Below are 22,098 nucleotides of genomic sequence, written 5' to 3'. Positions count from 1 at the left end.
AAGTCAACTCACAGTTTTCTTGTGCACATACCTACAAACTTTACTGGCAAAGGTCTTGGATCAGGTCATCCGCTTGCCCTTTGGGCTGGGGAATATAACATGGCACAACGGGGTGCGAAACAACTCCCCACCCATGGTTCCTCATCTAAATCTACCATCGTAACCCTCTCATCCCTTCTGCCTCATAAGTTCGTCTAGCTTCTCCTTAAATCAGAACTTCCCAAACTATTTTCCAATACAATCCATTTTAACACTGTTGGGGGTTCCCATTGCCCCCTTTAAATGGTTCTTGGACTTCAGGATTTATAAAAAACAAAATTGCACAGACACAGTGTTTGGCTCAACCAAGATTTTCATGTTTTATTGAATCCACTAATGTCCCTAATATAGAGACTTCAATGATTAGTTAAAATAATGCAGGAAAATCCCAAAAATAAAACAACCTGCCCTCAGTACAAAACCTCCTGTGGCTGGCTGGCTGAAATTGACACCCAATTTCCCAGCTAACCCACCACGAAATCACCAGAACTCAGTTTAAAGCTTACAAAATACGGGCAAAACACTGCTTTTTGTCCCGAAACACTCAGACCAATATCACTATGGTATGGCTGAAAAAAATACTTACAAATAACTGGCAAAAACACCACGCTTTCGCCCCAATCCCTTAAAAAACACTCAGGCCAATATCACTACGATTTGGCTGAAACCACTTCCAATCCCCAACGTGGGTGGTCTGTCCGGTGTTGATTGTAGGTCCTGAGTCAACATGACCTGACCGTTCTTCCAACTGCAGTAAAGAAACTCTGATATACTCTTCTTTTTATAATACTTCATCTCAGACATATCAAAACATATTCCCTGCTGTTCCAATGTCCGGTAGTTAGCGCTCTTTGTTTGCTCCACGCGTAGTCCCAATGAATGTGACCAAATCATGCTGGTTGAAACAATGCAGGGTTTTTCCATGGGAGATATATCCCAGATGAATAATATCAGCTCACATTGTTTAACCAGTTCTCCTGTTGTTTTTGAGGCAATACAGAAATAGCACCTGGCTCTACTGTCGATGAAAGTTTGAATGACCCTATTCCTCTCCCTGAGAAGAATTAATCATCGTTGCAATGCCAGATTCCAGTACTATTGTTTGTGATGCAGACCATGGTGGCACTATCATTCCTTGAGTGTATTGTATTGATAACCTGTTCCTTGTGCCATTATGTTGTATAAGCAGACTGTTAATTGCGTAAGTCAATGGCAGGTACCAGGTGAGCACCGCACTTTAGAAAGGGTACATTGGTCTTGGAAGGAGTGGTGTTAGATTCACCAGAACGTTGTTAGGGCCTAGAAGGTTAGATTATGAGGAGAGATTACATGAACTAGGAAAGGAGCCAGGTCATTCAAGTGAGAAATTAGGAGACACAAGGGGTGATAGAAGTGTGGAACTCTGTCACAAAAAAGCAGCAGATGTTAGTTCAATTAATAATTTTAACTCAGAGACCGATAGATTTTTGCTAGACAAGGAAAGGTGGACAGAGTTAAGATACAGATCAGTCTTGATCCACTTGAATGAGGAACTCGTTATCAGAATGTGGAACTCACTACCACAGGGAGTTGAAGCGAATAGCAAAGATGCATTAAAAGCAGCAGTTCCCAAACTGTGGGTCACGTGTTGCGAGAAATAAAATCATGTTAATGTTATGTGATCTTCAAAATACAGTAATGAATTGCAAGGCAAAGCACAGGACGTGTCAACATATATACTACATTTCGATTTGGAATCAAGCCCCACCAGTCATATTTCTGTGTGATACAGAAGCCATAAACACTTTGATAGCGATCAATCAATATCCAAACCCTTTTGATGAGCCACCATTATTTTTATTGGATGTCCAAATTAACCCTTTGCTGCCCAGCCCTGTACTGCTGGCTTCAGCTTGGCTTCTCTATTTTATAGTTCCAAACATGAGGTCAAAGCATGTTTGTGGATCTGATTTTTTGTTCCATACATTTCCCAGTTGGAGGGGATTCCAATTCTACACACTTAAAAATTAACACAACCCCAGGCACCAACAAGACCAAACAGCAATAAAGCAGCATAGGAATATTCAGTATATAATTCTTGAAGTTTGCAAATTATATAATTATCAAACATCATATAAATGTGAAAATCTGTACTTTTAAAGTACTTTGCACAAATGCTATTATGTAGTGTACTTACTGAGCCTATTGACCTAAAAAATTGCCGATGGTGTTCAAAACAAGTTGCCTTTGATTATCAGACTGACTCACACTCACACTAGTTGTGTAGGCGTCATTTTTGAAAGATGCCCATTTGACTGCAGATGTAACCAGAAAAGAACTACCATCCTCAGAAAACAATGCATTGACAACATGGGTGTGGCATATAGGTAACAAACATCACACAGAAATCTAAACAAAGAAAGTGTTGGAAAAACTCAGCAGGTCTGGCAGCATCTGTGGAGAGAGAAACAGAGTTAATGTTTTAAGTCAACTTCTTCTGACCTGTTACATAGTTCCCGCGCTTTCTGTTTTTATTTCAGATACCCCCACAGTATTTTGCTTTTATTTTTTCACACAGAAATATGATTGGCAGGGCTTGATTCCAAATCAAAATGTAGTATATATATTGTCATGTCCTGTGCTTTGCCTTGCAATTCATTACCATATTTTGAAGACCGCATAACATTAACATGATTTTATTTATTGCAACACGTGACCCACAGTTTGGGAACTGCTGCCTTCAATGGATTTATACTATTCACTTCAACTCTCTGTGGTAGTGAGTTCCACATTCTGATAAGGAATTCCTCATTCAAGTAGATCAAGACTGATCTGTATCTTAACTTTGTCCACATGCCTTGGCTTTCCTTGCCTAGCAAAAACCTATTGGTCTCTGATTTAAAATGATTAATTGAGCTAACATCTACTGCTTTTGTGTGACAGAGTTCCACACTTCTATCACCCCTTGCATTTCCTAATTTCTCATTTGAATGACCTGGCCTCTTTCCTAGTTTATGTAATCTCTCCTCATAACCTAACCCTCTAGGCCCTAGCAACATTCTGGTGAATCTGCACACAACTCCTTCCCATACCAGCGTACCCTTTCTAAAGTGTGGTGCTTAGGACTGTACACAGTAATCCAGACGTGGTCTGACCAGGAATTATAACTGTAGCAAAACTTCCTCTCCTCTACATCCTAATCCACTAGTTATAAAAACAATATTCCATTAGCCTTTTTGATGACTTTTTTGTAGTTGTATACATAGACCCCAAAATCTCTTTAGACATTCATTGTTCCTAGCTCTTCACCACTTAGATTATACTCAAAATGGATCACCTAAAATTACTTGCATTGAAATCCATTGGCCAGGTTTGCCCACTTGTTTAATCTAAGCCTTTGGATCTTCTGAGCAGTAGCAATGATGGCTGGATTGCTGCTACACTCCAAAATTCCCCCGACTCGATGCTGCTGCAAATTTCTTCCTAGGTTTTCCAATCCCAGCTTTCACAGTGCAGCGTCCCTTGGGGAATTCCGTCAGAGCAGAGTCAGAGGCAGACAGGACATGCTCCCTTTTTACAGCACAAGCTGCCATATGGGAAGTTTAAAGGTCCAGTCTTAATATAGTGAATGGATGAGTGAATGGGTGAGTGGATGAATGTGTAAGTGGGTGGGTGAATGAATGGGTAGGTGTGTATGTGGGTAGGCTGATAAGAGTGTGGGGTGGATGAGGTGGTGGGTGGGTGAGGTGGTAAATGGATGGGTGGGTAGTTGGGTTGGGGTATTCGTGTCAGATTGGGGGAGTAGTCGGGTTAGATCAAGGGGTTAGTCGGGAGGGCGGTTGGGAGGATATTAAGGTCGGGGTGGGTAGTCGTGTTGGGGGGTACTTGGGCTGACGGGTATACAGGTAAGAGGGTAGTCGGGTTGGGGCGTAGTCAGGTCAGAGGATAGTCAGGCTGGGAGGTAGTTGGGTAGACTGCGGAAGATAGTCAGGTACTTGGGTGGTCAGGTTGGGGGAGCAGTCAGGTGGTCAAGGGGGTTAGTTGGGTCAGAGCGGTGGAGGAATCAGGTGGTCGGGGGGGGTAGTTTGTTTGGGTGGGTAGTCAGGTCTGGTTGGGGGGTAGTCGGGCCAGGTTGGAGGGACTGTCAGGGGGTCAGGTGATATTGGAGTTAGTTTTTCAGTTACTCAGGTGTTAGATTAGGTTTTAACATTTCCCAGGTAACCGTCCAAGTAAGTACCATGGAACTGTCCGACATCTCAAACTCTAGCTCAGAGTCAGAGAAATTCACGGAGGGTCCCAGGTGCAAGGGATTTGATCATCAGAAGTTGAAATTTGCTGCGAAATTGACGATCTGGAGATCAGAAGATTTGCCAAATGTCTCTATCTAATTTTATGCTCCTGTCAACACTACTTGCTATACCTTCAATCTTTGTGTCATTCACAAACTTGCATATATGACTTGCTATTATGTAACCTAAATCATTAATAAAGAAACCAAATAGTTGAGGCCCGGCACAGGGTTATGGACCCATAACTACTGTTCCCCGGGCATCGTTCCGGTGGAGGGTGGGGGTGGGGGGGGGGTACCCCAAATTTGTTCTGGGGAATGCCCACCGGAGGACCCCCAGGTAAGCATTGCCTGGGAACTTCAAACTCCAATGGGCAATTGCCATGCAATGGGAACCCTCTGATATTCCAATTTAAATCTCAAACTTTAGACGGTTCTGACTGTTTTACTGTAATAGCTACCCCCAACCCCCCGACCCTCCACGGAACCCCCCTCCACTACTCCCCCACCCTCCCTGACTAACCCCGCCACCCCCCCCAACTACCCCTGACCCTCCACAGGACCTACCAAACTTCCCTCCCCACCTCCGACTACGCATCCACCCCTTGACTACACCCCATCCTCTTGACTGCCATCCCAAAACCTCAACTGCCTTCTACACCCTCTGACTACATCCTCAGCCCCCTGCCCACTGACCACCCCTGCACTGACCACCCGACCCCTCCCAACTGATCACACACCCATTGACCATCCCCCAATGGCCACCTGAACCCCTCTCACTGACCACCAGCCTACTGATCAACCAACCCACCCTACTGACCACCCTCCCATTGATCGAGCTCCTCGCCCCTCCCCCCTCCCTCCCACCACTGACCACCCGCATAGCCCCCCAACCTCCCATTCTAACTACTTACCTTACAAGCTTCCCTCCGCCCTGGCTTCTCAAAGTGCCTGGATCTTTAATCTTACCTGCTTTGCAGCAGCTAGCACTATGGAATAGAGAGCGTGGTTTCCTTACCTCCATCTCGACACAAGGCCTTGGGAACCCCCAGCACCACACTGTTCTCACCTAGTCCAAGTTGGAAGGCTGGGCGAGAAAGCTTCATTTTAGGGTTAGTAACTTGGAGCAGAGTGGCAATCCGACTCGGATTACCACTCCACAAAAGTTATGACCCAAACGTGACAATTCCTTCCAATTTGAGTGTATACCCATTATCCCTACTCTGTCGTCCACCACCTAACCAATCTCCTAACCAGGTCAATTTTGTAATATTAGTTTTAGCTTAATAGTACACATTTTCAGTTTATTCTCATTAGCCTGAAAACATGAAAGTTTTAATTGACAATATTTAACTTTACCAACACCAAGGCCGGGATTTTCCAGGCCCTCCATGGCGGGTTATGCGGCGGCCCAGCCGAAAGTCCATTGACTTTTGGCCAGACCAGACAACCCCAGCAGTGGGCAGAGCCAGAAAATCCCGCCCCAAGACTTACAATTACAGTACATTTAGACATCAATGAACAGCAGGGGGAGAATTTTCTCCCCGTTGGGCGGGTGGTTCAGGAGTGGGCGCGGAGCCGATCACCACCGGCGATTGGCTGCATGCCGCCATTTTGCGTGGGGGGGTCAGTTAAGGCCCGACCAGCATGATGCGCACCTGGAAGTGCTCAGCGCTACCTGTGCAGGTGGGGGGCGGGGGAGGAGGAGGGAGAATCGGGGCCTACGCTCTTTTGCGCATGTGTGCAAAAGAACGCAGCAATCTCCCTGAAGCACAGAGCTGCCTCAGGGAGATTAATTTAAGAATAAACATTGCAGAAAAATAAAAAGCAAAATCACTCAGAAATGTCCCCTCATGTGACAGTGTCACACGAGCTGGGACATGTTTATATATTTTAATAAGAATTTTTATTTAATTTATAAACCCTTCATGAAACCTCATCCCGCCCGTGGATGAGGTTTCATGAGAAGTGCGAAGGCCGCCTGGGCTCTTCGCCTGCCCGCCAACCTTAAGGTTGGATAGGCAGCCCGGACAATCAGTTTAATTTGGTTATTAACAGGCCTTTGACAGTTCGGCGGGTGTGCAGCCAGCTTCGGTGCGCACCCGCCGAAATGAAGATCGGAATGACGCGCGGTGACATCGGGTCACACACCTGATGTCACCACGTGTCATTTTACGCGCCGGTGTGCAGGCCCCGCCCCTACAAGCTGAACAGAAGATTCTAGCCCAGGGGTTTTTGGCAGGAAGTGCTCTGTGTTACATTGATTCTATGAATGAATAATTAGATAAAATTTTGTACATCTTGTTAGGACACCTTGTTAAGTTCTATTAAACCAATGTAACAAATACTTTAATAAGTTTTAGATAATAGATTGTATGGAGTACTTCAGTTAGATTTTAAAAAGCTAATGGAATTCCAAGTCTTATCACAAGAGGTGTATGATGTAAAAGCCAAGAGATGATGATGAGCTCATATAAAATTCTAACAAGAACTCAGTTAGAGTACTGTGTACTGCATCGTGCTCCATGTTATTGGAAGAGTTTTGAGTCTTTAGAGATGGTAGAACATCAATTCACTTGGATGATACTTGTTTTGATGGATTACAAAATATGAAGAAAGACTTGAAAAATTGATTCTTTTTTTCCTGAAAATAACACAGAATATGGAGTGATAGGATAAAAGTACTTAAATTTATGAAAGGATGGAATAGGCTAGCAGATTTTGAGGGACCATAGGTAAAGAATTAAATGTAATTTAGAATGGAGGTCATGAACAACTGGCTTACACAGAGTTATGCATGTGTGAAATTCACTTCCAGGTTTATTGGGTGAGGCAGTAACAATAGGCGGAGTTTAATGTTCCCCAGAGATAGGGGAGGCCATTTAAACGGGTGGGCAGACCCCAACTTTCTGACTCCCACCAGTCAAGCTCCGGGGGGGAAGGGTGGATAGCAGCCTTCCCACTTGAAAGACAACTGGGGCTCTTAAGTTTCCACTTAAGGACCACTTAAGGGTCTTAACTCACTGCCGCCTCTGGTATTCTACCAGCGGCGGGCAGGGAACTCACCATGTGGGCCAACTGCACAGCAAACCTTGTTGGGTTTGCCTGTGATCCACAGGGAGGGGGTCCCTCACTGTCAGGCACTGTGCCTGATTGATGGACCCAGCATTGGTAAGGGGGCGGGTGGGCCTGAGTGAAGCCATCCCACCCACCCTTGTTGTCAACACCTCTCCTCCTCCTCACCACACCACACCATACCACCCCCCCCCACCGCCCTGGTATTCCTATCCCAAACACCTACCTCTCCCCAGGGTTCTATTGGAAATCCCTGGTGAAGGTCTGAGTGCAGTTCCATCAGTAGCCACCACTTCCAGTTGTACTCTTGGTACTGGAGAGCATGCCAGCCGCTGATTGGACAACAGCTCTCGGGGATAGGATTTCCACCCCGCACTAGACTTAATTCAACGGGAAGTCCAACACTGTTCAGGTAAGCGCCTGCTGTGACCATTAAATTTCAGCCCAATGTCAAAATTCAAAGTTAAATTGGACAAACAGAGAAATAAATGGTTTGAAGTGTTCTGGGAGCTGAGTGGGTAAATATGATTATAACTATTGGCTCATGTGGAAGGTAGACACCACTGTGGACTGGTTTGGCTGAATGGCCTGTTTCCATGTTGTAAATTATATGAGTTTCAGACAAAATAATTCGAAAATACTATCCTGACTTCAAAACCACTCAATTTTGCCATCTCTTGGTGTTCTGCGTTACTACCAGAACTGAAATATTGCAATTAAAGGGATGTGTGTAACCTTTACTTAACAATTATTTGTAACATTTTTTTTGTCCTTTTGCATTTTTGACATTTTGTTTCTGATTACCATAGCAACACTAGAATGCTCCAATGGTTGCTGTTTTGTGGTTCTGAAGAACTCTGTCATTATCTGATAATGATACACAGCCAACAGAGCTTTTGTGCTGCTACAGAATTGCAACTTGATTCTTTTCAGATCAATATAAAAGAGATTTCAGTAACCTCAAAATTCAAATTGGCATTGCAGTAAAAGGGATGGAAACCTTTTGATTTCATTTTTTGAGCCAACTTGTCCATATAGGACTTTTTTACATTATTCAAGAGATTCAAGGTTGGGGGTGGCATTGAAAATTATTTTAAAAATCATGACTGAACAACAGGTAATGAGATGTAACAGTATGCCAGAGTGCTAAAGAGCATTAAGCTACGGGATTTCCACACACTGCGTTTCTGATTTTTGCAGTATCGCTGTGGGAACATAGCAAATGGAACTTGCTTTTTCTATGCAAGTTCTAGTGACTATTCAGTTACATTTTTAAGATTAAGTTATTCACCTTTTTATTAGACGATATATAGTTTGGCAAGATTGAGGAAATAATGAGAATAATAGAGGGTGTTTATAATCAAATAAAAAAAGTAACTTTTTAAGAAGTAATTATAAAATGTGGTAACTCATTCCAGTTTATAATTGAACAAAGCTAAGTTATCACACCACGAACAAAGATAGTTTTTAATAAATGGGATAATGTCATGTCTTGGGATTGCGCATATTCAGAAATAGGTTGGAATTGTTTCTGTTTGCAGTGTCCACTAAAGAAATAAGATGCAAGTGCTCACAGCTCATTCATCGTGAATAGTGCATTCCTAATCCCCCTCAACTCACTTTGCAAAGCTTTATCTTTAAAATCCATTTTAATAGTTTTTCATTTTTGAGAGGCTGTACCATTATAAAAATACAACATGCTGCCCAAAGAAAGCAGTTTTACAAGTATTGCTGCAAATTTGGCACCAACTGTATTATTAGTATCTTTGTGTGCAACATCCTCATACTACCAATTTTTTTTCATATAAGATCTTGACAGATGTAACTGCTGTGCATGCATTTCTTATGATAAACTGTTAAAGATTTTTACATTCGATTTATATAAAGATTAATAAACCTTTATTAAATTATATTTTTAAAATTACATTGAATTAGTTTATTTCTACAATGGAAGCATGAAACATTTTGAGTTTTGTTTGGTGTTTGCTGGTGTTTTAGCACATTCCAACAGTTAAACAAGAAACACCAACATTGATTACAAAACACAGTTTCATATCTAAATACATTCTTCAAAAAGTTTGCATTTATTGGTATCACAAAAGCCCATCAGCTTTTTAAATGAAATGATAATTCACTAAACCACCTACATTGCTGCTCCATGAGGAGAGATCAGGTAGATTGGGCCTATATTCGCTAGAACTTAGAATATTAAGAGCTGATCTTTTTCAAACATAAAATTCTAAAGGGTTTGCCAGGGTAGATACTAAGAGGTGCTCCCCCTGCCCGAGGAGCCTAGAACAAGAGTCACAACCTCAGATAAGGGGTCGACCATTAGGACTGAGATGAAGGGAAATTTCGACACTGGGGTTATCCAACCCAGCCAGTTCTACACTCCAGCAGCAAATTGAAAATTAACTCCATTAATTTTCCCAGTAAAATTATCATCTGGGGGAAAATATAGCCCATTATTTTATAGGACAATGTACAATTACCAAGTCTGAACAATTTCAATAAATCCTTTTTTAAAACAAGTTAAGACTGTAGAAGCAGCTTAACACGCTGTGTAAAATTCTTTTCAGAGAGTCAAGAGACTCTTAATAAATTACATGAAGAGCCTTTTCTCATTATTGATTAAATAATTTGCAGTACTAAAACTGATGGTCACATTTTTGCTTGTTCAAAGAATTAAATTTAGATGAGCTTTTTAATCACTAAATTGTGCCATCAATGGGCTTCAGTTCTAAGATATTTCTACATTATGTAACATTTTAACCTGTTCATTCCTCTTGAACGTGAGATTTTTATGAATCCTACAAATTCAGATTCAGTAAGCACTTTTCATTTCCCTTTGCAGACTCCGTCAATTTAGAAATGTCTTAGTTTACTGAATTTAAATTTTGTGGAATTGACAAAATTGTATTATTGAAGCCATAAAAATGATTGCTGGTTAAGTGATCTGCATTTCATTAAAAAAATGTTTCTGATATACACTTATGTGCAATGTAAGAGGTTTAGACTAACACTCTGCAACCTTTTAAAGATTACAGTTTCTGAAATATACAGGGAAATTCAATGTTCCTGTGCTCCCTGCATTGATCTGTGTTCAAAGCTTCATGATCCCAGTGGGTAACTTTGCCCAACAGCAATGCCGATCAAAAATTTGCTGGCGCTACATATGACTTTCCAATCACTTAAATTAGACCGGAATACTATGCACAGTTTGCAGTATGATTTCAGATATGCATTGCTAGCAACCAAGGCTTCCCACCAGGAACACAAAGATCGAAAATCATCCCTTTAGTTTTCGTGGAATAGGGAATCAATGGTTGGTATGGGAAGGAAGTCCAGGATTGAACAATGACGCATTGCTTCTGGATGGATCAGGCTGAGAGGCCTTTTCTCATATTCATTTTCCATATCTTTTCACTCTTGCTGCTTTTTCTGCCATTTAAAAGTTTCCTTACAATCTTGCCCTTACATAGCATTACATGACTGGGGGACAGGGGCATAACCAGCAACCAACCCTTTGTCTGTACTGCTCTTAATCAGGCCACTATTAAATGTACTGGATGAACTATGTATGATTCAATCACCAGCAATTCATCCTTTTTTAAAAAACCATTCACTACATGTGAGTATTGCTCACAAAGGCAGCATTTATTGCCCATCCTGAGTCGCCCTTGAGAAGAAGAGCCTAACTTCAACCTGAGGCTACCCTTGACTGCAAGGTTTTATAAGAAATTGTATAGTATTTGTTATCCCCTGTTCTACCACTGTTGGTCACAGCACAATAGCATGTTATGTTGCCACATGTACTCTTATAAATAAATGTCTATACACTGTCCATTGGAATAAATAGTGATTTTTTTTCTAAATGTTCTTGTAGTTATCGAGCCATGAGACCATTGTCAGCTGTAATTACTGTTACAAACTTAGAATTTAGTCCATTACTGTATATTTTCTCCTCTGTCCTCCACTCTTCTGAAGTGCTTACTAAAGCCCTGTCAGCTAAAGGCTATTTTTTTATTGGTGAACTGGAGCAGTGACAATAGGCTATTTAACCGGGATGGTGGGGAGGGGTCAGTACAGTTGGATTTCTCCTGTCCTCACCTGATATGCACACCAATTCCAACAAAAGTCTTGGGAGGGAAATTGGAGCTACCAACTAAGAACAGCTGACCATGCACGGAATCTAAGGTTTTTCTGGATATAAGGCAGAGTGTCATGCTAAATGGTGCATTTACTAATCAAGCTATCACGATAAGATGAATTTGTTATTAACCCTAAATGTAAAATATGAAACATTTATTGCGCAACTATTATTAAGTTGGTTGGTTTTGCCGTTTTTCTACTTATTTATTGCTCTTAAATTGACATGTAAAGCAGAAAAATGAAGTTTGTTCTTCTTTTAAACAATTGCTTAAATATTATTTTGCACGTTAATAGGTTTGCAACAACAATAAAAACTGCCACTGTGACCATGACTGGGCCCCTCCATATTGTGACAAACCTGGTTTAGGAGGGAGTATAGACAGTGGACCCATGAGGCTTGAAGGTGAGGAATGACTGTATATTTTTATAATAGCAATGCATTACATTCACATACACACAAGCTGGCATTAGCTTCTTCTACACCTGTATGTCAGCATTTTTCTTAGTGTATTCGTAATAAAACATGAATTTGAAATTGGTCAATATAGTATAAATAATATACTATGTTAAAAATAAAAACCTGTTTCTTATATGAGAATGTGCAGGCAGAATCAAAATGTGAACCCTCCCCTATATGGGACACTATATGCTGCAATGCAACATAAACTCTTCTAGCTCAAGGTATATTTAAGATGAGTTCTTTATGAATAAAAAAGGTCTGAAAATAAAGTACAAGGATGTGCTCCAAATCTAGTCTCTGGAAACTTCCTTGGTGGGGATAGGTTACTGGTCAGCCGCCAAAACTTTGTCTGAAATCTGATATATGTGAATGCTCCAGTTACAGTAGCCAATTGAGAGAACCCTTGAGGAAATTCCTGGAACCAAAACTTTAGAAACTTGTGGAATAAATAACTAGATTAATTTGTTGATTAAACTTTTATACAATTTGACAGAAATTATTTTAAAGACAATGTTGCTGTCAAAACTCAATCTTTATTTATACATCTTGTTTCAGAAAGCAACAGCCTGTTTGTGGGCATACTAGTTACCATATTGAGTCTTATCACCGCGGGGCTGATAATGTGTTTCAAACGGAAGACATTGCTCCAGCTTCTCTTCTCACATAAAATGACCACAGTTGAAAAATTAAGGTAAGAACTTCCTAACAATAAATATTTCCTCTAGCATTTGCTATGGAGACTTTTGAAGATATTTACTTTTACTTTGTTAATAAGAATGCAATGTTAGAGTCTGAGGAAGGGCGAAGGACCTGGATAACCTAATCCCCTAATTATTGATAATGGATCGTTTCTCTTGCCTTCTTCCCTTCCCTACATTATTGCAACTAGTCGCAATTTGTATTGCATTGCTATGCTCTCTAGCTTTAGCTTTATGCTTTATCTTCTCCAGTCCTAAGCCCTGGCTCCTAATGCCACTTCTGAATCTTGTCCTTTTTCTGCCACTATCATCCCACCAGTCCTGCTATTGGCCTGCACACCATTCTGTCCTCTATCACCACTACTTACACAATACTTTTCCAATAGCATTGCTATCAAAAATATTAAAAAGTAAAACTGATTCAATTGCTCAATACAGTGAGCTTTAATTTATCAGAATGTCGGTTATGGGGGACAAAAGCCTGATAGCATTTATTTGTGGTTAAAAATTGGTGTAAACATTTTATTGTCAATGAACAAAGCATTTGGAGGTTGCAACTATGTCACAACGGAAAAGTTGTTGAGCGACGCCAGCTGCTAAATAATAGTTGATGAATTTGGGCTCTCCTATTAAGGAAAGTGCTGCAAAATGTTTTGAAGATAAACTCATAAAAGCAGTTAAAACATTCTGTGGTTTTGTTTGCATGCTTATATTCTATAAATGTCTTCTGCCTCTGCTTTCTGTCACTTTGGTTTTATTGAAATGGCCTAAGGTCCAGATATTACTGATAGCAAAACTATAAAAAAACAAATAGAAGCAATTTCCCTTTCTCTATCATGTGGATATTTTCATGCATATTGTCTGGGCTGTGAAATGACCTGAGATGATAGGCCAAATTTTCATTTGGCTGCAGAGGCAGGATGACTTTTGGCCAGCATGCCAGTCTCCCACCATGAACTCCCCCCGTGCAAATTTCACGTAGGCAGGATTGGGGGGATGAGGGTTGATGGTTTTCTGCCCACAGCCAGCAGACAAGTTTCTGAGAGGCAACCACTTAGTTGACCCACACCTCAAAAATTGCCCTCTGGGTCCTAGCTATGGCATGTATGCGTTCCTGCGCCACGCTTCCTGCGGACAGCAGGATCGGGACCCACAAACAAAAATCCAGCTTGATTTCCTAATTTTAACTTGCTATTATTATCTACCAAAATTCTTGCTCTATGCTCTGTCTTAAAAGATTCTACTTTACTCACTGCCCAGTATAGGCTTTAGCAGTCCATCTGGCCCCATGGTTTACAGAGAGAATGGCACTGCTATAGAGTCACAATAAGATTTTCAATTAAGGAATTGGGCTGGATTTGAAACCTGGTACCAGATATGAGAAGACAGAGCCCCAACTCACTGCATAACCTTGTTTCACATACTTCATCTTCAACTCAAGCAAATGAATGGCATACCATTTCAAAACTATTTTTCTCTTTACAAATATTAGTAGACCATTTGTCCCGGTCCTTAAAAATACAGTTGCAAGCAGTAGAGAGGAGTGGAAAAAGAAAAATAGCTTATTTCCAAGTTTGTGAGTTTGATAACAATAAGTCAAGTTTAACTCCCCAGTGGCTTTAGATTAATGGATTGCACAGCATTGTAAAGGAGCACACAAGTCAGAAAGTGAGCACTCTGATTCCAGTCTGCCCTGATCTCACACCAGCTAGCTGTTGAAATGTAAATTGGTCTTGGTTTTTCCATGGTAAATAGAAGGAAAATTGTCCAAGGATCCTGCTTTGATTGTCATCCAGTGACTCCTCCTAGAATATTCATGTATATAGATGCCAGATAAAGATAGGACTAAGCTTGCTTTTCATGCTGTCTATGGTCAAATAGTTTGTCAGCTAAACTCATTGTCAAGCCACATATAGGAAAATAATAATCCCTTGGACAAGATGTCATAGGGTTATTGGTGCCTATGGAATGTTCCCATAATTATTGGGGTAATAATTAGAAAAAATCGGGAGAAGAATGACCTGGAATAAATTACAACTGGTAAAGATTTTATCATATGAAAATTGTTCTGGAAATGTATATTTATTGTCACCAATTTCATATACTGTAATCATAATTGACTGTATAAAATCTGTACAGATTAACTGTACCAAGGCCTTTCCTTTTTCTATTTGTAGGACTGTAGGTCCAACTAGATCTTCAACACCAAGCCAATCCAGCACTACCTACACAACTCCCATCAAAAGACAAGCCAACATATACAAGGTACATTTTCAGAAAAAAATTATTAGGGGAAACATTTGATGAGGCCTGTTGGTAGGCGCAGGGACTGTGATATGCAATTACCCCATGCCAGATGAAGGTGACATAGGCAGCATGAAAATGTTATGCTACTTGATTATCTCCAGGATTGTAATATGCAGTCCAATGCCATATGCGCTGGTGAGTGGCTGCACAGCCAGCAGGGGGACCCAGGTTTCATGCAAGACTAATACCAATTAAAGCTGGTCTGCACCTCTTAAAGGGCACTGCATTCTGGCTGCGTTTGTATCCTGGAAACGGCTGGAGAAGAGCCTCTGATAGGAACAAACTGCAGCATTGGAGTAACAGGCCAGAGAGAGGGCTTGTAAGTTCCCAGATATGGTTCTGGGAGCCTTAGGGAAGGAGGTAGAAAAGAGGAGAGAGCTCCTATTTCTGTAGGGGGCCAGGAGGCCTTCAGATATACACCATGAAGGCAATTGAAGTAGACAACTAGGGAGGGTCATGCCAGGAGTCTGGCCCCAAGGACCTGGATACACTATTAAAAAAAGTTCAGTGACCTCGCTCAAGTGATCAAGGTCAGTGAATGCATTGTCAAATGCCATATCTTACCAATTGCACCACGAATTTCAGGCTTTGCTCAATGCACCACAGCACTGATTACTCAACCATCAGCAACCTCCAATAATCAGGGCTCATGGTTAACATTCATATGCTCCACCTCACCCTCACACAGCACAGCACAAAGTTTCACACTCACATCTTGCAGTTTCCACATACTTCCAGTTATTCAGCTATGACAGGTACATCATCCAAACGCATTGCAACACGCTCACTGATACTCTTGCTTTCTCTTGCAGAAAGGTGGCATACTACAGGCAGAGCAGCAGAGAGCCAACAGGTGACTGCACAGCTGCATGTCCTCACCCCCTTGAAGGAGACGGTGCCCAGCATTATTGACGGAGCCTTCACTGAGGCCATTTGAACTGCTTTCGCTGAAACCATCCATGTTCCTGCTTTATGCACCTTTTCACTTCACTATCATTCTGCAAACTGGTGTGATGTACAGGCTGCAAATGGTGTAAACATGCACCTTTTATTTTACGCCCAACCCCCTCCCCTCACCACAACCCACCCCTTCTGAATTCATGTTTTCAGATACCCAAGAACTGCTGCCCAGCCAGCCAGTGGTGCCTGAGGATGAAGGCCCAGGGAAAAAGCAGCCCTCTGAGGAAGTGTCACTTGTTCCAACAGTTGCAGTCAGCAGTTCAGATACTGGCACTGCAAGAGTAGAGCTTAGAGAGTAGTAAAGAGCTGGGATTTGTACGTGGTGAGTCACCAGGCACGAGTGAGCTGCAGTCAGGCCAAGGGGAAAGGATAACACTGGTTCCAACTCACTGAAGGGTGACGTCACAGATGAGTTCTGCAGTGGAGGACTCAGGTTCAAACTTAGATGTAAAGATTGATGGGCGTGCACACTGTGATGCTTGGTATATTGGCAGGCCTACCACAGAGCCTGTTGTCAGTGTATGGAGCTTGGAGGAGTCGAACTCCAACTTGGCACAGGGTTTGTACAGAGCTGACAGCCCATCCTTTCCAGCATGGAAATGGCAACCAACTCCATGAGAATACTTGTGGGCCCAATCGTGATGCAGCATCTGGCGGCTGATGTCTCAGCACAGGCAGAAACCACCCACCGTCTCAGTGCTGCAGTGAAAACTCAACCTGAAGTTCATGAGATCTCTGCTTGTTGCAAAGCAAACTCAGCTTAGTCAATGCAGGCTCAGACAGCTGGCATCATGGAGATGCCAGTGTACAAAGCGACATACAGGGTCTCTCAGTGGTCCAGCAATTTGTGCTCCAACAGATTACTAGAATTGCTGAGGTGCCACCCCAGGGGAGTGGTGGTGGCCCTGTGGACTACAAATCTGCTGTCCTCTCTCTAATTGATAGCATTCATGCTCTCATCTTTGCTTCTCCACCAGTGCCCTTGCCATTGTCTTTCAGCCAGACAGCCCAGACTGCCGCTGCCCATGCTGAGATGGTGCAGTCTAAAGCCAGGTACTCAAGATCCAGAGCTCATCGAGGACATCCTGTGAGGCAGTCTGAAGTTTCTCCCATTGACAGTAAGCAGCTTTCCATCAGCTATGCTGCAGCTACTGGTGTAGGAGTATTAGCACAAGCAAAGACACCTGCAAAAGAGGCACTGACGGTGAATAATTCAATATTTTATGTATCATCGGAAGTGTTTCTGGATAAAGTTGATACGGAAGGCTGTTTTTTATGTCTTTCATTTTGGGATTTAGACCAAGAGGATCCTGTGATGGCCCTTGACTGAGGGATAGGAAGATTGGGAAGTAAGGAGCAACGGTGATGTGGTGATTTTATTTCAGGAGGACCAGAGTCTGATGGATGCTCGTAGACCACCTAACCGGAGCAATGGTATCCTGGGTGCCTTCTCCCTCCTTGTTCCTCCTCCTCTTCCTCGACATCCTCCCCCTCCTCAGCTTGAGGTGGTTGCTCAAGCCCTGGTGAAAAGAGGTATGCCCTCATGCTGGCTAGGCTGTGGAAAACACAGCAGACCCCCAGCAAATCGGAAGACACATACGGCAAGTACTGAAGGACCCCCATCCCCACCAACTCTCAAGTGATCCAGGTAGCAAAACTGTTGCTTCAGGACACCAGTGGTTTGCTCCTCAGTGACTCCGCTCTGGGAGCGCTATCCACATGTGGTCATGTGGTGGAAGGGAGTCATCAATGTCACCAAACAACCATATTTTGATTCATCGTGGTGGCTCGAATATGGTGGAAATAGCTGACTGGAGTAGGATAATGCATTGTGACTGCTGCCAGTATAGCAAGCTGTGCATGGCCACACAACAACTGCAAGTTCTGATGCATATCCCTGTTGAGATGTGGTGCAGCCAATGGCTTCTTGCAACCTGGGGAAGCCTGCTCTCCCAGCAACTCCACATGGCCACTCTTCCTGCTTCTCTCTGCTTAGAGCGAGGACAATGAGGTCCCCACTCCTTGCATACAGGGCCTCGATGACCTCCCAAATGTAGCAATGCATGACAAACTGAGATATGTTGATGATGTTACTTGTTCCAAACTAGAAGGAACAACTGGTGTAGAAATTAGGGCACTAGTGACGTTGACCGCTACTAGTAGTGCGATTCTCACCGTTCTGTGTGGCTGAAAGTCCAGTTAAAGCAGGTGGCAATGTTCTGTGACCACTCATTGATGAAGCGCAGCCACAACAGACACTACTCTTGACTGAGGTTCAGGTAGGAGAAGTACTTTCTGAGAAATATAGTTGGGTTAGGTCTCCTGCTGAGACCACTCCTCCTACTCCCTCTGCTAACCACTTCTTTGCTCTGCTGCCTCTGTCCCATATCCCAGGCATGTTACAGCCTAAGAGGAACTAATTCCCCCATGACTGGAAGCAAGTGGTTCACTCAGAGGCCTTTTAAAAAGACATCACTCTCTCCAATCATGAAATCACCACAAATCCTATCTCAGTGAAGATTGGGGTCAAACAAGGCTGTGTCATTGCACCAACTCTCTTCTCCATTTTCCTTGCTGCAATACTGCACCTCACCTTCAGCAAATTACACACAGGCGTGGAAATAATCTACAGAGCAGGTTGGAAACTGTTCAACCTGCGCCAGCTTTAATCCAAGGCCAAAAGCACTCCAACTTCAGACATTGAGCTTCAGTATGTAGATGATGTTTGTGTGTACTAACTCAAAAACTGAGCTCCAGGTCATTGTTGACCCCTTCTCCAAATATAGGAAAATGGGCCTTTCACTAAACATCCAGAAAACTAAGCACAGTTTTCAACCAGCTCCCAAAGCGCAACACCTCCCTCCATCAGTTAAGATCAGCAATGAGATCGTGAAAAATGCGGATCATTTTCCCTATCTTGGGAGCCTCCTCTAGATGAAGGCAAACATAGATGACCAAAGTCATCATCGCCTCCAGTATGACAGCTCAGCCTTCAGTCGATTGAAGAACAGACTATTTGAGGACCAGGATCTCAAACATGAGACTTAGATCATGGTTTACTGGGTGGCAGTAATGCCCATGCTCCTATATGTTTTGGAGACTTGAACAACCTACAGCAGGCACCTTATAGCACTGGAAAAGTACCACCAGTGGTATCTTGGCAAGATCCTCCAAATCCATTGGCAAGAAAAGCAGTCCAACAGCAGCATCCTCTCCCAAGTCAACATGCCCAGCATCAGGGTGCTAATCACCCAAAACTTGCTCCGCTGGGCGGGGCAAGTAGTTTGTTTGCCTGACTCCCGAAGTAACTGCTCTACGCAGAGCTTGGCCTTGACAGGAGATTCCCAGGAGGACAGCAGAAGCGCTTTAGGGATGTGCTCAAAGCATCCCTGAAGAGGTCAAGTATTCCAACTGACTCATGGGAGTCTTTGGCTTGTAACCGACCAAAATGAAGAAAGTTTATGTGGGAAGGCACTGAACACGCTCAGAGACCTCGTCAGGAGCATGCAGCAGCGAAGTCGAGGCGTTGGAGAGTGCACAAATTCCAAACACCTCAGCTGCCCTATCCCTTCAATCACCACCTGCCTCACATGTGGCAGAGTCAGCAGATTGTGCATTGGACTTATCATCTCAGAACCCACCAAATGAGAGTGGAAGCAAGCCGTCCTCGATCCCGAGGGACTACCTAAGGAGAATAAGCAGCACTTCCTTCTGACTGAAAGAACTTCTGTCAACTCCTCCCACACAAGTACATCCACTAACTCTGCAGCAGTAAAAATAAGTCAAAAGTACCTCACCTGAAAGTTGAATGTTGATGTCTTTAAATAATGTTAATTGAGGAGTGTCCTCCATTCAACTGTTCATGTTTAAGAGAGGACGTTAACAGAACCAAAATGGTATGTCTGGCACCAAATCAATGTTAGACACTGACTGATGTCAGTGTGCCAGCTTGTATGCTTTTGGAACATGCACAGGACAGCTGCTCCAATGCCCTGCAAAAAAAAATTACAATCGGCATGAATCGCAGACCCCCGCCCCCCAACCCCCACGACATTCTTTTTGTCGCCTGGGTCCTATTATGCTGAAAAATATGGGGTTATAGAACTGAATTGTGAAGCTGTTATTTTATTAAACACTGGTGAGCATTTGTTTTTATCAAAAACATGTGTCAGCTGTGGTTTGGTTGGTAGCACTCTTGCCTCTGAATCACAGGGTTCCAGGTTCAAGCCCCACTCCAGGGCTTGAATACAATAATCAAGACTGACACTCCAGTCAGTACTGAGGGAGTGCTGTGCCGTCTTTCAGGTGAGATATGAAACTGAGGCTGCATTTTCCTGGCTGGGTGGATGTAAAAGACTCCATGGCACCATTTGACGAAGAGCAGGAGAATTACCCCTGGTATCCAAATTTACCCCTAAATCAAAATCACAAAAAGCAGATTATCTGGACACTATGACGTCGCTGTTTGTGGGAGATTGCTGAGCGCTTAGTGGCTGCTGAGTTTCGTACATTGCAACAGTGACAACACTTCAAAGAATACCTCTTTGGCTATAAAGCACTTTGAGATATCCTGTGATCATGAAAAGTGCTATATAAATCCAAGGACTGAATTTTTTGCAGAGCGGCAGGCGCGCACCCAACCACTCGAGCATAAAATGACGCGCGATGGCGAGCGTGTGACGTCATTGCGCACTCGCGTGATAATACAGTCAGTGGGCAACGCACCCACCGACAATTAACAGGCCTATTAGGGCCATTAAGCTATTAATTGGATTCAATTTTTCACTGTCCGTCCAACCTTACAGTTGGTGGGCTGGTGAATTGGCCAGGTGGCCTTTGGATTTTTTATGAAACCTCATCTACGGCCAGGGTGAGGTTTCCAACAGGAATTAAAAATGAAAAAAATGTTGAAATGTCATTTATAACATGTCCCTGCTCACGTGACAGAGTCACATGAGCGGCGACATGTTTTTAACCTTTGTAAGTCTTTTATTTTTGATTTTAAAAACCTTCAGCTCCCTGAGGCAGCTCTGTGCCTCAGGGAGTTTTCATTGCATGCATCTACCCACATGCACAAACTTCTGCGCTTGTGCTCCTCCCGCCCCTACCCGGCAGCGCTCAGCGTAGTAGCGCGTGTGTCACGCTGGCTGGCCGTTAATCGACGTTGGGGCCTGATCGCGGGTGGAGGTCGGCTTCATGGCCACTCCCAGGCCCCACCACACCCACCAGACAAGGTAAAAGTCCTGCCCAAAGTCTTTTTTCTTTCTCTATTAATGACTTAGTCAACAGCTAATTAATAATTCATTAGGAAATATTTCATATGTTACCTAATTAATATGGCCTCAGGAGCAGTATTACATGATAGCTAACATGTCCTCAGCAAAAGTTTGATTATAGTTCAATTTTGTTGTGTATTTATTTCAGCAGACAGACAATCTAAAGTCAGCCAGCTCATTCCCAACTCCTAATGAGCGAGACCAAGCTGTGCGAGGACCACCCCGCTATCAACCGGTTCACATTAGTAATCCATTGCCGAATTCAGTCGGAAGAGCAAATTTGCACTTTTCCCTGACACCTCAGCGGGTCCTGCCACCATTGAACCACAGCGTGGAGTCTAATTCAGGAGTACCAAGCAGACCATTGCCAGCCAAACCCTCCTTTAGAAACCCACAGGTATGCACACGTTCTGTGTACTGCAGAGATTTAAAATGACACCACATGCTGAAAAACTCAAGAGATGTCTAATACTTGAAAAGAGCTGTCTCTCAGATGTTTCTGCAACCTTTCGAACTTTCTCTCAGTAACTTGTGACTATTCGGACTATTAACATATATGCAGAACAGTTTTAAGAAACATGGAAAGATAAAATTATCTTTATTATTCTAGTTCTTTGCTATTTTATTATCCACCTTTTCATTTGCGGAAGTAAAGCCAATTCTCAAACTTCATTAAATATCTAATTACTGCTAGACAAGTCACCATTTCTGTACTGTTTACCATATAAGTTTCTGCTAAAGTTCTACCAAAGTTATAGGGATGAAGCAGGAGAACTCTCAAAGAATTTCCTACCTCACCCCTCCACCCACCCCCACCCGCCCAAGATCTCCAGCTCCTGCCACCTTTGTTTTGGAAAACTCGTG

The 22,098-nt window shown here is 42.9% G+C and overlaps 1 protein-coding gene across 3 annotated transcripts in view; it reads left to right on the top strand.

Moving 5' to 3' along the window:
* The window catches only part of LOC121290177 (disintegrin and metalloproteinase domain-containing protein 12-like), a 450,435-nt gene that overhangs the window by 408,782 nt on the left and 19,555 nt on the right, over positions 1-22,098 (top strand). For 2 of the 3 annotated variants that reach the window (XM_041210433.1, XM_041210430.1), the window contains exons 18-21: positions 11,828-11,936; positions 12,549-12,684; positions 14,869-14,956; positions 21,383-21,631. In XM_041210433.1, the coding sequence (XP_041066367.1) occupies positions 11,828-11,936; positions 12,549-12,684; positions 14,869-14,956; positions 21,383-21,631 (582 nt within the window). The remainder of the gene's footprint in view (positions 1-11,827; positions 11,937-12,548; positions 12,685-14,868; positions 14,957-21,382; positions 21,632-22,098) is intronic. The other variant, XM_041210431.1, reaches the window with a different exon arrangement.

Source organism: Carcharodon carcharias, chromosome 17 (assembly GCF_017639515.1).
Source record: "Carcharodon carcharias isolate sCarCar2 chromosome 17, sCarCar2.pri, whole genome shotgun sequence".
NCBI lineage: Eukaryota > Metazoa > Chordata > Chondrichthyes > Lamniformes > Lamnidae > Carcharodon > Carcharodon carcharias.
Note: the sequence above shows the minus strand (reverse complement) of the source record. Positions and strands in the feature narration are given on the sequence as shown.